Genomic DNA, 19,270 nt, shown 5'->3' with positions numbered 1-19,270 from the left:
CACACAAAAAAACATAGCTAATAAATCCTTAATTATTTTTGAATTAAGAACATAGAGGCATGTGAGCTGTGTGGAAAAACAACGAAAATATTGGTTCACAGATAGGGTTAGTACAGTAATAACAAAGAACAAATCTTTTCTTGGAAGACAAGGACTTGCATAGCAACTTAATCAGTGAACCGAGGGAAGAATGACAATTTCAAATGTGCAAATTGGCTCTGCTTTGTTTCAAAGTGTACCAGGAGGGACTGTACACAAATATTCTACAGAAGTTTTATAAGCCAAAAGTTGCCTTCTCGTGTAACTTGCATTAATTTTACTGAAGTCAGTGTAGCTCTGGTCATTTCTGATGTATCAGCTGAAATCAGCCTGGAGTTACTGTGTTTCTTCTCTAAGCTGTGCTATGTTGTACTGGAATGGCTGTCTCCTGTCACCTTAAAGGAAAGGACATCACCATGTTCCTGTAGCTTGTGAGTTTCTTGGAGGGGGAAGCTTTTCAGGAAAAGAAAAGGTTTTTGTCACCTAACTGGCTCTCAAACATTTTTCTAATGTATCTTGTTGTGAAAAAAATAAATAAAAAGGAAAATTAATTTTAAATGTGACCTTTTATTTAAACAATAATATATTCCACCTCCTCCTTCACCCTCCCACACACACACCCTTACCTAATACATAAGGCATGCCTCACTTCAGCCAGCTGAAGGCAAGAGGGGAAGCCTGAGCCATTCCTGGCCAGCTGTAAGGACCAAGAGCAACCTCTCCTCTCCCCTCTTTTAGCCCTGGAGTCAGGATCCAAAAGTCCTTTCCCAGGGAGGGCCAGAAAATCCCAGCTTTCATTCCAGCACCCATTACACTACTCTTGTGGCTCTCGAGAGAATTAATTTGTTCTCCACAGCCTTTTAATTGTTCCTACAGGACTACCCAGTCCTGTCCCTTCTCCAGCCCTGAGAGAGGGAGTAAACACTACATCCTGCTGACAGTGTCCAGAAGTGATCTATCTCTGTAGGTAGGCACTCATACAACTGCATATATTTCAGTAATAGAGATGGACATGAAGTGGCCTGCACTCCCTGCTACCATGTTTCATGGTACTATGACACAGACCTGAGCAGCTCAGCCCCCCCAGCACCCCCTGTTCTCCCCCCGCTTGGGAGGCAGCTCATAAAGTGCAGCAGCAGCTGAATTGAGTTGAAATTAGGTATTTTGTGCTGAGTTTTGTCTTACTGAAGTAATCTGCACTTTGATCCACACTCAGTTGTATGCTAGCATGCATTAAGGAAAGCAGAAAGGCTTGAGGGGAACAGCAGCAGTAACTTGGTAGTAGCACAAGAAAATTTGCCTTTCAGTAAACAGTAGATATATGAGTATTTGCTTTCTGTGTAAGCATAAAGCAAATTGTAAAAAGGCCATTTCTTGGCAGAAAAGTTTTGCAATTCACCCCTTGAAAAGGATTTGAACTCATTCAGCTTCTTTCTCTGAAAATCCCTGATGTACACATGCTGCAGACATGCATTTCTCAATTCTGCAAAGTAATAGAGAAAGGAAAGCCAGACTTGCGAGAGGAGCTGGAATGTAAAGGTAGAACATCCAAAAGGCACTGAAGTTATTAGGGTAGAATATAGCACTGTATCTGTGCTTATTTCTTAGGAAGTGATTTCTTAGGAAGTGACGTGCAAGAGGCTGTAAACATTCTGAGGAGGTGGCACTTGTCTCCTAACTACCCAACCCCACATTTTATTTGAATATTCCTATCATGTTTTCCCAGTGCAATGTGTTATTAGCAACCCCTGATTTATTTGCACCCAATAACAAAGGGAGACTAGCAATACTGCACTTACCAGTTGCTTCTCAGATCTGTCCAGGAAGGGTGAAGCCAACTGGGCATTGGGATTGTTTAATCTGCAGAAGAGGAGGCTTAGGGGAGATTTTTTAACTCTCTAGAACTGCCTGAAAGGAGGTTATGGTGAGGTGGGTGTTGGCCTCTTCTCCTGCTTAACTAGTGATAGGACTAGAGGGAGTGGCCTCAAGTTGTGCCAGGGGAGATTCAGGTTGCGTGTTAGGAAAAATCTCTTTTTTGAAGGTCCAGAACTGGAATAGGCTGCCCAGGGAGATGATGGGGTTACCATCCCTGGAGGTGTTCAATAAACATTTGAATGTTGTACTATGGGACATTAGTTAGTGGGAAACATTGGTGGTAGGTGGATGGTTGGACTGGATAATCACTGAGGTCTTTCCCAACCTTGGTGATTCTATGATTATATGAAAAGCTTTCTCTAAGGCAGTTCTAAGTGCTACATGAAGTGCCTGTGGTAGTTCTGGTAGGTAACTTTCTTTTCTGAAATTTCTGGTCCTGTAATCGTATTTGTACACTCTGATCACTTTATACTTTCCAGTTTAAGTAGGACAGGGATGTGTGGTTTACTTTTGGTTATCCAGATGGAAGATAAAGTGCAGAGCCAGTAAGAAGATATTTTGTAAGTGTAATCTTTGGGCATGTGAAAAGAAAGCCTTTGCAATGTGATCTTGATAATCTGCAGTGATTTGAAATCCTACACAGTTTCACTATTACTCATTATAATATTTGATTAAAGTTTAGCAGAGCATGAAGAGTTACTTTTGTCTGATGAGGACTGATTTATGATAAGTTAAAAGAAAAGCAAATGTATTAAGGAATGTGTCAGGTTCGTTTATTTGACAAATGAGTGTAAAACTACTTACGAAACCACTTCAGAACATAGCAGCACCTGGATTGTAATGTATTTTGTAGCAGCAATGATGTAAGTAGTTTTAGAACAGTAAAAACAATACCAGGGGGTGCAGCTCAGACCTAGCTCACTGAGGGTGCAGATTCCCACACCATGCCACAGTTGTGATGGATCCCTCCTGCAATTGATCCTGGATAGCAGTCAGCAGTCCAAGTAACCAGCAGGCCGGAATATGCAGGTGCATGTTATACTTAAGGGCAAGGTCATGGTTTGATGTTACCCACCCTGGGCTTTGCACAAAGGAGGTGTTGTAATTAATTTCTATTATGGTGGCTGCTAATATTCTTGATGATGTTCTATGGTTCTATATCTGATGCATTTTTTTGAGAGGGGGGGGGGGGGAGGGGAAAGCAAAACATTAAAGACACGGATCCTGCCTTAAGGTACATAAGAGAAAAGCCCTCATTATTCATTATTTTTCCAGAAGCTATGGAAAAAGGAGTAGAGTGGCAGAGGTCAGGTGGGCTGGCACAGGTACACACTGAGTTGCTGGCGAAACTGAGCAGAGAATTCAGAAAACTGTACTTAAGAGCTTTGTACTCTCCCCAGTTTTCTGTGCGCACCTTGGCTGCTTTGGAAAGGCCTAACTGTGTGCGTACTCAGTGAACAGGCCATTAGATATTTTATTTCTCAACTTTGTTATTTAAACACCTTCTCTTCATTTTCCAATAACCTACAGTGCTTTTCCCTTAAACCTCAATCAAAATTAATTTGTGGAATGCTTAAAAAGGTCATTTTTAATTCTCACTTTTTTTTTTTTTGACAGAGAGTCTTTGCAATAGAAAAAGAGATTCTGAAGTTAACCACCACATGAAATACTGACTCTCTAAAGTACATGTATGAATCCTGTCCTGACTACTGTTTCGCTACACTACATAAGACTGAATTAAGTAATTAATTGTTGATTTGAAACGGATGGGTTGCAATTGCCAAGCTTTTGTATTTCCAATTTAAATGTCAATAATACCACAGTAATTTTACTTGCAGTTTTTTAAGCAGTACATTCGATTATATTAGCAATATTTTTCATTTCTCAGCTACAGTGGAAGCAGCTACTGGTGTTTAAGCCACTTGCTGACTGTTTTAACTTGATAATGATATTGCTTTGTCAACTGGATTCAACAGGATCAACAGCAGAATGCGCAGCACTGCAAATGTAAAGAAACACTTTCAAAAAGTCTAATTATGCAGACTTATGTCTGAAGTGTCAGATCTATATATGAACTGTTCATATATTCCATATTTATTACGCACCACACATATATATTGTGTTCTGTTGGCAGCCCTAAGCATTTTAGTTTAACTTCCAAACTTTGAAGAAAAGTTGTTGCTTGACTTCTGACCACAATGAATAGGGAAGACAACGTGATAATAAACCTTACAGACCAAAACATGGGATCATTTCTAGCTTCCATTACGGACAATATAGCTTTATCATTGACTCCTTCAGCACAGAGGCTGTAACTGCTATATCCAGGATTTTTTCCAGTATCTTTTTAGTGGATGGGAAAAACATTCAGATTATGGTACAGGCAGCATAAGTACGTCAGGTCTTCAGCTCATCTGGCAAGTAAACAAACTATGGTCTCTTCATAGTAACATAACCAGCAATCCCTGCAACAGCACATTAGTCTCATTCAGGGAACTTCCTCTGAGGCATGTATATTTATTTATCTTTATTTCCCTAATCTTTACTTCATAATTCTCACTATTAACAGATAGAAAATGATGGAGGACTTCAGCTAATCATCACAAGCAGAAGATAACTGCAACCACTAGCATCTCAGTGGTTACAACATTTGCCAAGTAACTGAGAGCCCTGGGCTTATCACCCTTCTCATCTTGGTATGGCTTGATGGCTCCGTGGTGTCTTTCACACCTTCCATGTCTCAAAAGAGCACTTGACTAGCTGAACTGGATCTTGAAGCTTGCAATGTATTCTAAGGCCAGGGAGGACAGAGAGTACTTTTGTGTTCCTTCAAGTTCAAGTTCCTTAGGAGAGGGTTTAAGTGGGCTGGAGTCTTTCATCTGCAGCTTGACCCAAATGCACTCCAGTCGTTAGGTAGCTCACAACATTTTTCTGAGTTGGAGTGGAACCACACAAGGAGCAAATACTTTAATTCAGGTCTCTGGATTTTGTCACATAGGAAAGCACTTAGACAAGTGGAAGCATTAGAACAACTGAACGGGATCAGACCAAGGACCCACTTATCCCCAAACACTGTCTCCAAATGTGAATAGTGAGCACATTAAATATTTGAAGAGCAGAGACTTTTTCCTGCAGCTCACAAAGGTGAACAAAAGAACACAGAAGAAATAAGCACTGATGTTGAACTGAAATGCTATTGTGTACCCCTCAAAGAACTATACTTTTTTAGGACCGAAGGCAAAGAGCCAACAGCCTGGAGGCAATTCCCCGTGAGTTCGTGACATAATATACAGTAAAGAAATACAGGCAATTTTTCACAAATAAAGAAATATAACAAATGTTAACTTCTGTTGGAACTATATCTTCAAGATCCGTAAAACCTCATCAGATACTGTGCCATCCGTAGAAAAGTGATGTGGTCTCTTTCCAGAGTTCCCAGCACTGGTCTTGTTTCATTTTTTGAGAAAAGTTACTGAGATCACCTGTCTCAATTCTACTATTTCCACGAAGTGAGGTGTTTTTGTGACTAAAATAAGTTGATATACATCTTCCACCATGTTCTCTGTCCCTCTTCTGCTGTTGATAGAAGTCAACCTAGGTTAAAACAAATAAACAGTGAAACACAAGTGGTTTCTATCAAACAATGTAGTGACTTTTCCCAGTATACTCTCCTGAATTCTGGCTCAGAAGCCAACTGAGTTAGAGGCGGTGAATTTGATTTAGAGGCGGTCCATTTACATTAAAAACCTGGAACAGATTTTTGCTTACATGAATTTGTCCAGACCACTTCTAATTTATGCAAGCTTTTGGCATCTACAACATTATGTAGCAATGAGATCCACAGGTTAAATGTGTATGCTTGCAAAAGTACTTCTTTCTCTTAATTTTGAACCTGTTAACTGCTAGTATGAATGTCTCCCATTTAGGGAAAGATGGAGAAAAATAATTTCCTATTATCTATTTCTTATTTCCATGCCACTCAGGATATTATAAACCTTTATCTTGTTCTTCTAGATCAGCTGTTTTTCAGAATGAGTAGTCAATTCTCTTGCATGGAAACTTTTTTATATTTTGCATCCTCTTTGTTGCCATTCTATTTTTTACTATGACATTTCCTAGAGAGAGAAAAGGACTACACAAGGTATTCAAGATGCTGGGACTTCTTTAATTTATGTTTTACTGTGGCGTAGTACAATTTTTCTTTCTCTATTCTTTCCTAATAATGCCTAACCTTCTGTCTGCATTACAGCTGCTCATCAAGGTGATATATTCATAGAAATGTCTATCTATAGGGCATGATTTCAAATCAAAATGGTAATAGTCAACTTGGAGTCCATCAAGGAAATTGTTTTTTTCTTGTACCTATCACTGCTGAATTTTACCTGCCATTTTATTGCCTAGTCACTCAGTAAGTATCTTTCCCATCAAACTTACTACATATTTTTGCAGATCTTCAAAATGGTGCTCATAATAATAATAATAATAATAATAATAATAATAATAATAATAAACTCAGTGACTACCTGCAAATCTACTTCTTCTTGAAGACTCCTGTTGGATTTAGCTTATGTTGTGAGAATTTAAGAGAAAGGGTTTTCTGAGAAAGGAAATCTTCAAAAACTTTTTCTCTCTGCTTCTTCTTCCATGCTGAACTCTGGCTACTTTTAGAAATGGAAGACCTCACAGGAGCTTAGAGTCACTTAGGTCCCAGTGGTAACCTTTCCCATTTCTTCCCTAGGTAATGTGATCTCTTCTCCAGTCAGAGGGACGTAACACATCAGTCTTCATATATCATCTTCATGAGCTAAATTGCCAGGGAAGCTTATGATCTAACTTCAGAAAAATTTCATGAGAAAACAAATCATTTATTTTTCTAGATGTCTGGTCTTGAGAATGCAGAATGCAGCCTTCAAGGTAGATAAGCAAACAGCTAAAGGGAGAAGTAATTTAGTAAAACTTGTTCTTGGTATATTAAGAGGGAATTTGGCTATCTTCTTAACTTTTTTACTGTCACAACCAGGCACCAGGCTGCTGGAGTGTTCTCTTACCCTTTGAGCACTCAGATTCCTTGACTCTCTGCTTGCCCTTTGCAACAGTCGTCCAGGTCTTTCCCTTCTGGCACAGACTTGATGTTGACTGTGCACAGAGCTACATCCTCACACCTCTTCTTCACAACCTTTATCGAACCCTGCAGCCTCTTACCCAAAAGAACATGACAAAGATTTCCAATACCAGCAATCCTTTTTCTACTAGGGATTTTCCTACCTCCTCCTCCTTTTTTGTCATTGTTATGGTTTTATGATTTTTGGTTATCAGTATTCCACATCATAACATCATGCAGTGTACTGGGAGTTAAAGAGCAAATGCTCTAGTTCCGGGTACTTGTCCGGAAGAGAAGAACTACATTCCCCAGAAGACTGTTAGAGTATTGTTATCATTCCTGCTCAGGGGAATAGATATAAGGCCTGTAGGTCACCTGACCTGTGTCCTCTGCCTTCTCGTCTCATCGTGCTCGCTTTCGGATCGTCTCGCTGCTGCTCCCGACTGCACGCAAGGTTTCAGTATTAGTGTAAGGCCTTTATCTCTCGGACAATCCTTCTCTCAATTGTATTTGATTTTTGTAACAATTATATTGAATTATATTGTATTATAGTGTGTTATCGTGCATTCCGATACTATATTTAGTAAACTAGTTTGTTTCTCCTCAGATTGTTGCCACTGTTTTTTTTTTTAATTATTCTTTTTGTGGGGGGTCCCTGGTTCCCTTTTCCGGAGGCACGGATTTTACAAAGAAATCCCTCCGCCCCACTAGTCTCAGAACCAGGCCGGACCAGCCCGTAAATCGTTGACAGCCTTTGCTAATCCTGTTGAAATCCTTGGGCACAGACTCTCAGACCTGTTAGTTTTCTCTGGCTCCCTTGGACCAGGCTGCGCTGCACTCAGGGCTTGATCCAGTATCTCATTTCACTAGCCATAGTTTTACTTGGGAAACCCATAAAGGCGCTTAATGTGCTGATGAAATTTATCTATTTGTACTTTTTTCTACTAACACTGGCATCTCTGCCAGATATGAACAGAATTACAGCCAGTTAGTTCATTAACATTAAAATAAAATGGTTAAAATATGGTATTTTGCTTCTTCCTTTTATTATAAAAGTATGTAGTTTCAAATCGTATTTTACTGTGAGAAAAATAGCAAGAATACAAAGATGTTCCGAATTCAGATCAAAACCAATGCTGTTCTCCTTTGAAACCTAAACTTACAGAGCTAGTTTTGACTGTAAATACTTATTCACACAGACAACTAAAGGAATTGTTACTGTGTAAAGCACTTACATGGTTAAAACAGCTGATGAAAATCCCAGAGCACACTCATTAGTGTCTGGTTTTCATCTATGGTGCATCTGTGGTTGTAGCATGAAGATCTGACAGTGTATCTGTGAACAAGTCAAGCCTTAGCTTGCATTGGTGAGATGAGACATTTTGACTAGGTAAAACCTAAGGTACAAATATCTTGCAGATTCCTGTATTTACTTCCTCTATCACTCTTTTATGTAAGAACAAGTCAAACATGAATGACATTTATGTGGATTTTTTACATTCTCCATAATCACAAGATGGCTGGACTGACCTATAAAATAAAGATTGCTATTTAATTTTCTTTTTTTGTTAGCAGCTGGATTTTAGGACATTTCTGACATCTATATAGGCCTTTCAAAGTTCACAGTGTAACATCTGAAAAAGTTACAGTATCATGTGCAATTTTACTCCTATTTTCTTTGGTACACATGATTATCTTGTACTGGAATTCCAGAGAACAGTGTGAAACAGAAGGAAGTAAAAGAAATACAAAAATATCAGGAGAAATACTGGTTAAAAAAAAATGGAAAGAAAGAAATCCTTTCCTTTCTGTAAATCTGTTGGAGCTTTCAAATACATTTTTTTGAGCCCTCATATATGAAAGTTCAAAATTCAGTGTTCTTGCGATAGATTTGGATACATGGCTTGATAGGAAATGTGACAGCACATAAGACATTTCACTTTTCTCTGTAACTTATACAGTGGGGAAAGGAATTTGTGTAAACAATTACCTCTTAAGTACTGGAACTTATTTCCTCCTGATCAGGTCCATTTTACTAGCAAGAGAAAAGTAAAACAACGTCATGCGAAATCGGGATGAAAATATTTCAGGTGTGTTTACTGTAGGAGATTTAGTCTCAATGTTAAAAATATATAGCAAAGACTGTAAAAGATATGTGGATCCTGTCTTCCCATAAAACTCTTGAAATCATGGAGAGGCAGATTCTACATATTTCATGTAAAAATCTGGATTAAAACTCCCATTTTCAACAATGTTTAATGATCGAAGTGTCCTTAAATATAATAAAGGAGAAAGTACCACAAAACCTGAACTTTCGGACTTTAATCCAGGTATCTCTGGAATCGAATCCTTAATTAGGGATTCACAGCTATTTTCTTACCTTGCTCCTTGTTTTCCTTTGCAGTGATACTGATACACGAAATTCACTAAACTGTAAGAAAGCACTCAACCACAGGGAATAGATATCTTCATTTTACAATGAAGTCCAGTACACACCATTTATTTTCAGAGCCACTTTATGATAACGTTGGATTGCTTATTTTAATGTCTCATGGGAACTGTGCTTAATGACGCACTGTAGCTAAATAAATAATATAGAAACTTATTCTTTGATGCTAAAACTGCCATGATAGCAACCCATGGGCCATTTTGTTTCTAAAGAATGCAGTGGAACGCTGACAGCTATGATAACAATGCACTGTGAGAGAAATATCTCAAATGAGAATTTTTCCTTGGCATACACTTCGATGACTTTGTATTATATGGAGCTTAGGCTGATAAAATGTAAAAGCAGGTCTTTGTTATTAGTTCTTTCTTATTAATTAGGTATAAAGCCTACTATGTAAAAGGCTGAATATATTTTCCCTTAGCTGTTATGCCTGGTGCTGTGATGGGGCAATTGATAGTGGGTTCAAGACTGGTTAAATTCATTATTCCTCTAGTTTGTATCTGTAACTTGGGCTAAAATCAACATGGGTAGCTATTTCATTGCACTGTGTAAGGCATTTTAGCTGTAAATGAAAGGTGAAGGAAAACATGTAGATTAAGTCAATATCATACTGATTATAGGGTTATAGGGTTGTTTCTTTACCTACCATGTTTTGATTGCCTCACTTCCAAATTTGGCGATCTGCTCAAGATGGTCTAACAACACAATAGTTTTAACCCACTGAACTACTCATCCAATGTCAATTTCAACCTTAAAAATACAATCTTCATTCCTACATAACCTGTTGACATCTTTAGTAATTTAAGCCTTAGTGACAGTGTCAATTTTGCAATGCTTGCTTATCATCAAGCAATTAAATTTGATTTTTGCAAATGTTAATGTTTTAAAAATGTTTGGCCAACTTTATGCATTAAAACCTTTATTCAATAGTATTTCACTATTTTATTGATTAATGAAAGTAATTAATTCATTCTATCTATTTTTTGCAATTATATATTAGAAGTTGAAACAAATATCTCATTGAAGCAAAATAGGAACATCTTGTGAAGTAAGACATTTTTCTTGGAGTCATATCAAAAAGACCCATTCAGGAATTACTAAACTGAGACCAAACAATTGCAATTTTATATGTTTTACTAGAAAGAGATCAGTCAATTGAACTGAATTTGGTGTTTCCTATGTTTTCTGGCAAGTAAAAGAAGAAAAAAGATTAGTGAAGTCAGGACCATACCCTGGGAATACCATTGTATTTTTATAATGAATCCTGTATGTGAGAATATTAATTGAATATTTTAGAGTTAAGATAATAGCACTACTAAGCAGGAATGCAATCTGCATTTCAGCAGAAAGTATGGCTGTGCTAATGTACATGTGGAAAATTCAGACACTGTGTATGCTCTTTTTTTTTTTTTTCTCATTCCCTTTGGACTTCATTTTCTGCAATTTTAACCTTGGACTCATATTCATAAACTATCAAATTGCTAACTGTTGCTTAAAAATCTTGGCTTTCTGTAGCCCAGTGAATAGTCTGGATGAGCAACATTCCCCTAGGGGAATGTTCCTGTGCAGAGGTTGGTGTGTCCCCCATTCAGTTTGCACACATAACTGCATTTTGGTGGGCTCTGCTTGTACACATCATTTGAAAATAATGAGAGGGCTGTAGTGAATTTTGTCTTGAAATTTGATCCATTACATTTGCTTCTTTAGTCTCATATCACTCATGTGGAGCCCGTAGTGCACTTTTGTGTCACGGGATACTCAAGTTAATCAAATGAATTAATTAACTTGACCATTTAGCAATATTGCAGAAAGGACATGCCTGCATTATTTCTTCTCAGCAAATGCACATGTGCATCGTGTGTATTGCTCCATTTATATGTACAGTTATGCCAGTATGTGGACAGAGGTTATTTTGGTCGAGGTCTGTGTAACCACACAGCTTGGGAAATTCTAATAAACTGCTGAACAAACTTCATCGGATATTACATTCATGATGTTACAGAGTCTATGTCCCCTTTCTAAATATTGCTAGCTGCCACAAGCCCAGTCATATTTTCAGCAAGTTCCATGTAGCGAGGTGAACACATGAGTCCTAGGTCAAACGTATCCAGCTGTGGGAAAATTTGACATCAGACAGTCTTTGATCATGTGCTAAATGCAAGTCAAACCAACCAGCCTGGGCTTTTGCTTTCTATCTCCTGCCCTGTGGCTTGACAGATCTGGCAGGAAAGGTGCAGAAGGATTGCCTGAGTCCCTAAAGGCCTCTCTAGCTTCACTCCACCATTGCAAGGGTCGTATGGCCCAGCACAGGCAAGAGTAAAACCTACAGATTGTAAGACCCTCCCACAAGGGAGAACGAAGGAAACAAACTGGAAGGAGGAATTATAAACAAACATGGAAACCTCACTCTCTGGAAGAGTTTTACAATGTCAGGGAGGACTCCCTTTTGTTTATTCTGTTGTCAGTGACTGGGAAGCCTTTTTCCTGGCTAGGCGCTTATTTAACTTGGAAGGCAAAAGCCGTTTTCTTCTGTATTGTGCGTGTAAATTAGGCATATAGTCTTCAGCATGTAGCTGCCAAAGTAAGTCAAAGGAATGGGCATTTCCATATGCTTTTTGGCATTCTGAATTTCTTCCTTCAATCCATGGGACTGCAGCCAGTGGGTTCCTACTGCTACTCAGCACTATCAAAGGACAAGGAAGTACAAAGCTGATAACAGTGAATGGATTATATTTCTAAAAGTTCATATTTTAGATAATTGAAATACAGAGCAATGTCATCAAAGTCAGTTCTGAACATGATAAAATGAAAGAATGTTTTCTGGAACAGCAATTGTATCTTTTGTGTTCTTAGATAAAATTCCTGAACTAAATAGGAGCTGCTCATAGGCTGTAGATTTAGTGCCAATTTTTAACAGAGGATATTTTTTACATGCAGTTTGTGAACTACTAAAATTGAGATGTTCAAGTGGAAATGCAGAGCTGTTGCTGCAGCAGTGTGCTCTCAGTAATTATGATTAAAACAGAACAGATACTGGCAGAAAAAAAGTAGCTCTACATATTTAAATCTCTCCACTATTCAGCGCTGTGGCAACTAGAGTAAGGTATGTACATATCTGTAGTTCATCTCCTGCTGCAAAAATTATTTTTTTTTTACTTATGCTGTTATTGTTTAAAGTATCTCCATCCTAAACTGGGATTCCACAGTTGTCTGCTGATACATACCTTTAGGGGAATATAGGCAGAAAGGGTACTACAGAGAGAGAACAATATGATAACAGACAACATGCTTGACTGCAGCCCATTGGTAGCCTAAGTGTGGTGAGTATCCTATAAGCAGGACAGAAAGGGAGAGCTCTATGGAAGGATTTGAAAGGGTATCATGAAGTAACAGAGATGCTTCTTTCAAAGTGGAATGAGGAGGTGAGAGCCAGCACCAGGAGCAGATGAGGGAGGATAGTTCTTGCTCAGACATTTAATGACTGGAAGATACTGGATGATCTTGAGAGAGAGGAGTCAGTACCATAACAATACTCAGCATCTTCATGAAAGTGAAACGGGGAAGCACAAGTAACAGCTGCAGGCTTGTAGCTTATTCTTGCCACAATAGAGAATTATCCAGTTAAAAGTTTTACAGTTTCTGTTAATAATGTATCACAATATTGGCTTCTGCTGAAAACGAGGTGAGGTCCGTGCAAACACAAGAGACAGAACAAACCCCATCTCAGGCAGTTTTGGCTATGCATACTGCTAATGAGGATTTGGTAACTAACTCATGTGCATTGTTAGTTTAAAAATCTTGGCCAAGGAGAAATATGTAGATGAGCGATAAATCTGCAGATGAGTATCAGTTTTCCATTACAATTTGGGGATATAATTTTCCATTTATTATAACTTGCATTAAATTCATTCTAAGTCAATCTTCTTGCATGTGTTTTGCTTTATTACGGTTAAAGAATTCAGGGAGACTCTGGGCTGGAGAGATAATCTGAAGCAAAAATTTTAATGAGTAAAGGAAGAGAGTCTATGTGGATATTAAATCTTCAAATTTTTGTCTCTTGAGACAAGATACAAAGGCTTGTGAAGTGAAAAAAGTCCTTCTACCATCTCATTTGAGCTTTTGGTTTGTCTCTCATACCCTACCAGCCGCTCTAGCAAGTAAATCAAAGAAGAATATCACATTGGTACGAAATAATCTGTAGGGCTATGGAAGATGCCACCAACGATGGGTTCTGTAGTATGTTTAATTCACAAAGTCATTTGAAATGAAAATTGTAGGTCTGCTGGGATGAAAAGGAAACCAACATGCTACTGTTGATCTGGTGTGGTATAGACAATGCCTCTGAAAGCATTAGTCTGATATAAACAACTTACAGCTATCATTAGCAATACACTCTGCTCTGCTTTTACTGCATTATAACTTGACAACATGGTAGACAGTTTTGAGGCAGAAATCAACAGAGGCAGAATATTCTAAGTTCAGCTCATACCATGATTAACAGCTCCTGTTTTTCTAAAACACCCCCTTATTTATGTTTTCTCAAACAACTTCTGAAAAAGGCAACAATAACATATTTTCTAATTTCTACTTTCTTTTCAGGTTCATTAACATATTTTGCTAATTCTTAGCCTGCTACAGGGGAAAAAATACATGCTGTAGTTTGTCTCTTCTGACTTTCCTCAGTCGCGGTGCTACTGCTCTGAGAGGGGCACCAGTCAGTTCCCATGACTGCGTAAGGATGCACCTTGCCTGAGCATGGAAGGGTAACAAGTGGCAGTGAAAGAGGATGAGTTGCAGGACAGTCTGAAAACACCTCTTGACTAAGAAAAATCTGAACTTTAGGTCAGGCTTTAAAAAAAAAAACAAAAAAAAACCACCTAGAATATATGCTAAGCTATCCCTCAATATCTATTCATATTTACCATGGGTTGTCTTTGAGGACACTTCTGCCTGTAACCTCTCAGGAATGACATTGGACCTCTGGAAATCCTTAGAGCAATAGCAAGGTCACAGTGACTGACAGGAAGTGGGATTCTGTGCAAATACTGCTGCAGAAGTTGACACTGAGAAAGTGCAAAGGGGACTCTGCTCAGGGCAAAGCCTTTCTGCCTTCCTTCCCCTTTTTTCACTGGGCTGTTGGCATGTGGAAATGATTCCAGCTGCAAGCTGAAAGCCTACAGACAACATTAAAACTATTAGAAATATGCAGAGATTTTAGAGCCACAAAGGATAGTAATGAGCATTTACGTACTTCAGTAACACCCCCAGAAAAGATTCCCCATTACGTTATCTGCAGCTGTGCTTCCCCTCAGTTAATAGTCTGTGTCCTGACCAGCTCAGCAGAGGTGAGTGAGAATATATGAACAGACAACACAAGAGAGATCTATGTGGGATGTGAAGCAGAAAATGGAAGCACTAAAAATATGTCCTGGATGTTGTTTGGCCCTCGTTTTCTCCTGCCAGCTGCAGAGACCCAAAGATAATGTTCGTTTAACACGCTCTGGACAGCAAAGAGGCATTCTTGGCAAACGTGATGCTGTGTTCACCATGGATTTTGGCAATTACTCCAGTGTTGTTTTCCTAGGCAGAAGATAGTAATTATGGCTCTGAGAGGTATAAAATGACTACGCTCATTTCAGTTGAATGTTTAGCTTAAAGTCTAAAATGAAACCCTATAAAATTCAATACTATTAGCTATTAGGCTGTTAACAATTTTAGCAGAAACATCCAGCTATTTTAGGGTTGTGAATGGAATTTGAAAATGGCATCACCAGGTTTTCTTCAACTCTTTCTTCATACGTATGACTTACCAAGAGTAAACAGTCAGATTTGCCTTTTGATTCAATGCTGTTCTGGAATGTGATTAAATAAATGATTCCTTAAGGCATGTTTTTTCGTTTTTTGTTTTTTGTTTTTTGTTTTTTTTCCCTCATGTTTTTATTCAGTGTATAAATCATGCAGTGGTAGCTGAAAAATTAATCCCATACTCTCCTGGGCATCTCTGTGATAGCAGTAAATGGTTTATGGTCACCTTCAGTCAACAGTAGCCTCACGTAAGTGAAGGCTATATTTCTTATTACCAAAGGATTATGGCCAACATCTCTTTTGTTTGTTTGTTTGTTCTCTCTTTTGGAGCTCTTCAAAACGTAACTTCCGTTAATGCTCTTTTTCCTAATTTGACTGGGCTTCCAGAAGAAGAGTGCTTCACTACCACAGTCACTCAGTTTTATGCCAAATGTCAAATTTTCTCAGGTAACATGTTTCTGTTAATTCTTATGAGTTCTCAAACTTTTAAGATGTGTCTCACTCCCAGTGACTCTCTTCCAGTTTAAATACTGATACTAGGCACAGAGTCCCTCAGTAGTTTTAATTTCCTTAGAATCCCTTTCTAATCAGTTGTGTCAACTGTGCTGATGGTAGCTAAGAATCTTACTTTATCTAACATGTCACCGTTACTCTATTAATTTTCCTCTGCAATACGCTGTTTCCATTATAGTAATCTAGTGGCCTGGGGAGGGAATGAATATTCAGCTTTAGCCAGGCAAAGTCAGGTGTTTTTCCAGAGCTTCTCAAACTCTGGACGTTCACTTCTTTTCTCCTCACATCAAAACATCATTTATGGATATCACTGTACACCATTTACCATCTACAGTTCAGTGTATTTTCCAGTGCAGTGGGAATGTCAGCTGGAGGAAGCCATTTGCTTCAAAGCAGTATGCTCACAAAAATACTTGTTTGTTTTTTTCTTTGGTTTGTTTTCAGAATTCTTCACCCCCTAATTGTACCTACCGGCAACTTGCCAACATGTTGGGTGAATACAGTATTTGCCATCTGACAGTTCTCCAGAAACACCTCTCCTTGTGGAAATTTTCAGCAAGGAAAGTGATCACTCTATATATGTATTTAATCTCCATGATTCTTATCAGGTAAGAACTTCAAGCATTGCTCTTTTAGCATTGATGACTGAACAGCCAACTCTGCTCTTCCACTAACTATACGAATCTCAGAGCAACAAGTTTGTACTGTTTCCTCTTTAGCTGCAGATACGGGAGGAGTGAAAACCAGGGAAGGCAGGACTTAGCCCTTGGGGGCTGGGCTTTTAACTCACAGTCTCCTTCCTGTGGGTCATATGCTTTTACATTTCTACATTTGTTTCTCCTTTCTACTTCTCTGAAGAAAGCACTCTCTTGATTTGACCACAAGCTTGACATAGTTTTAACTCAGACATGGGATTTTTTTCTGTTTGTACTACCTCAAAATGGTAGGGTTATTTTTTCTTGTTCTTTTTTTTTTTTTTCTCCTGATCTCTTACTTCATAGACTCACATGGTGAAAATCAAGTCTCAAACAGATGCCCTATGTCCACATCCATCCTATTTCTCTTTTTACCTGTAAGTTCTCCTGTTGGTGACATTGCATTCATTGCTAATGTCCTTGTTCTGGCACCATACTTCCTTGTACTCCTATACCCAATTTAAATTTAGAACTGCCTCACAGGCTGCACTGTGATGGTCCATCAGTCTACGCAGAATCTTCCTGAGTGAGAGATGCTTCTTTATCCTCACTGTGTGTACTCTTAAAAGATGATGTGATTTATTGCAGTTCTTGCCTATTTTCCAAGTCCTCAGTGTCAGGGTCTCTAACAGAGGTCTGTTTCATTCAACGTCTCAGTCTAACCGGTCAGCACTGTGTCACAGGAACCTCTGAGCAGCACAATAACCAAGCCCAACTGGTCCACATAACAAAAGGGCTTCTGTGGCAACAAGCTGCCACAGAAGAGGCACTGCCATGGAGACCATTCTTGATCCAGTAAGAAAGATCTATTGTATTTCACATCCCTTTGTTCTGAAAGCAGTAGGAATTATCTCACAACCATTCATCATGAGCCAATGAGATATCGCGAGTGTAATGTTTGGGGACTGCAAAAGTGTTAAAGCTCATAAAAATTAGTCTTCTTGGGACAGGGAAAGTAAAAAGGAAGTGAAATATATGCTATCTGCTGAACCGGAAGAGTACTGAGGTGAGCTTGAGAATTAAAGGGAGAAGGAAATGGGCTTACCTGCACTACCCAAGTAGTCCCTTGTTTTGGAAAGAGGTATACATCTACACATGAGCACTGGGGGGACAGAATGAAAGGAAGAGAGTAACGCTGACTTACTCTCTGCACATTGAATATGGCAAGGAACTGTTCATTGAATTTTTAATTCGGTTACAGGTAATTTGTATTCTTTTTTGACATCTATCAGCTTTTTGTTTTGTTTTCCTGAGGTGCATCTATGTTTTCTCTCCCCACAGCATTTATGCAAAAGAGTACTTTGTAGGTAGGCTTATGTTTCTATTGAGACGTAATGCACTACATGGAGTAAAATCCTGAGATTGTGGACAAGGTATTTTCTTGCTATGATCCAAAACTACTTGTACGTGTGCAAAACCTGCCTGGGAGCAGAATGCATTTGTCCAGCCTTGTAAGGCCAGACTGCATTCCGGGAGAGGTTGTTCAGCCGGTGCGTCCACAGCCTGTGTGTGTTGCCCACATGGAAAGCTGAGGCTCCTATCTCAGATTTCCACACAGTAAAAAAAAATATATATATCCAAGAGAATCTTATTTAGAAACATTTTGTAGCTCATTTTGTGAATTATCTACTTCTAGCTAATTACAGTTCTGTGAGGGAATTCAAATCCGATTGTAAAAACCTGCTCTACTTTCTCCATAGATCCACGGGGAAGAACTTCAATAGAAAACAGTAGATTGTTGATGCTAGTACTTACTTGATTTTCATTTTCCCTTTCTCTTTTTTCTTAGGCATCAGTCTTTCAAAGCTCAGTTCCAAGTTGGTATATGATGTCAAACTTATTTTTGGGACATGTAGAAATACCATGAGGGCTCACTAATCTTCTAATGAGGTAAAATTACTCCTGAAGGATAAAATTAGCGTGCTGGAACTTTCCCAACAATTATATTTGTACAGCCCTACCATGTATATTATACAGCATGCTTCTAAAAAACCATTACTATGAAATACATATTCTTGATGTCTTTTTATAATGTTTAGTTATTTTGTGGTATTTTTTAATGCAATAATTACTTTTTCTCTCCCTCCAAAATCTTTAAATTTGCACTAAGAATTATCCACACTGTGTAATCTTACTATTTCAAGAAAGAAAATATTCATAATGAAACAGTATTCAAGAACCTGGTTAAAAACAAAGAAGAAAAATAGAAAACATATATACAGGTTATGCTTATTAAAATAGTTAATTTTTTCCCAAACAATTTTTAGACTTTTCATTTATCTTGACAACTTCTCATGAGCATCACCTGAGATGAGGCAGAAATGTGAAATCAGGCACAAGATCTGTTCCTATTAGCCAATGTTTCAAGTTAAAAAGAAAACCAAAAAAGCATGAACTAAGCTACAGCAGATTGAGAAAGCAGGAGAGAGTGGGGTGATACAGCACGAGCATGTTGGTCCCATTACCCTGAGTTCACTTAACAGTACAAACCTCTGTTAGCCTAATTTTCTGTAAAATAAGAGATAGAATATGGTACTAAGTATCAAATTTTTGTAGAGGTGACATTGTAGCAGTAACAACCTGTTGTACCCTGCACTATTCTGCATGTTCATCAATGATCTGGAAAAGGGATGAATGGTTGGACCACACAGTCAGGTGAGGCTTCCAAATCATAAAGGTTAATAAAGACAACGCGAAGAACTGCAGGAAGGTTTGTGAAAGGGAATAACCGAGCAATAGAATGGTGGACGGAGTTCCACGTAGATGAATATGAAGTGGTGCGCATGGGGAAAA

At 38.5% G+C, this 19,270-nt stretch overlaps 1 protein-coding gene across 1 annotated transcript in view; it reads right to left on the bottom strand.

Moving 5' to 3' along the window:
- Positions 1 to 3,384: 3,384 nt before the first annotated feature.
- The window catches only part of LOC101751895, a 19,254-nt gene continuing 3,368 nt past the window's right edge, over positions 3,385 to 19,270 (bottom strand). Inside the window, exon 4 of the mRNA XM_046939587.1 lies at positions 3,385 to 5,508. Coding sequence (XP_046795543.1) covers positions 5,367 to 5,508 — 142 coding nt within the window. The 3' untranslated portion in view covers positions 3,385 to 5,366. The remainder of the gene's footprint in view (positions 5,509 to 19,270) is intronic.

Source organism: Gallus gallus, chromosome 3 (assembly GCF_016699485.2).
Source record: "Gallus gallus isolate bGalGal1 chromosome 3, bGalGal1.mat.broiler.GRCg7b, whole genome shotgun sequence".
NCBI classification, from domain to species: domain Eukaryota; kingdom Metazoa; phylum Chordata; class Aves; order Galliformes; family Phasianidae; genus Gallus; species Gallus gallus.
Note: the sequence above shows the minus strand (reverse complement) of the source record. Positions and strands in the feature narration are given on the sequence as shown.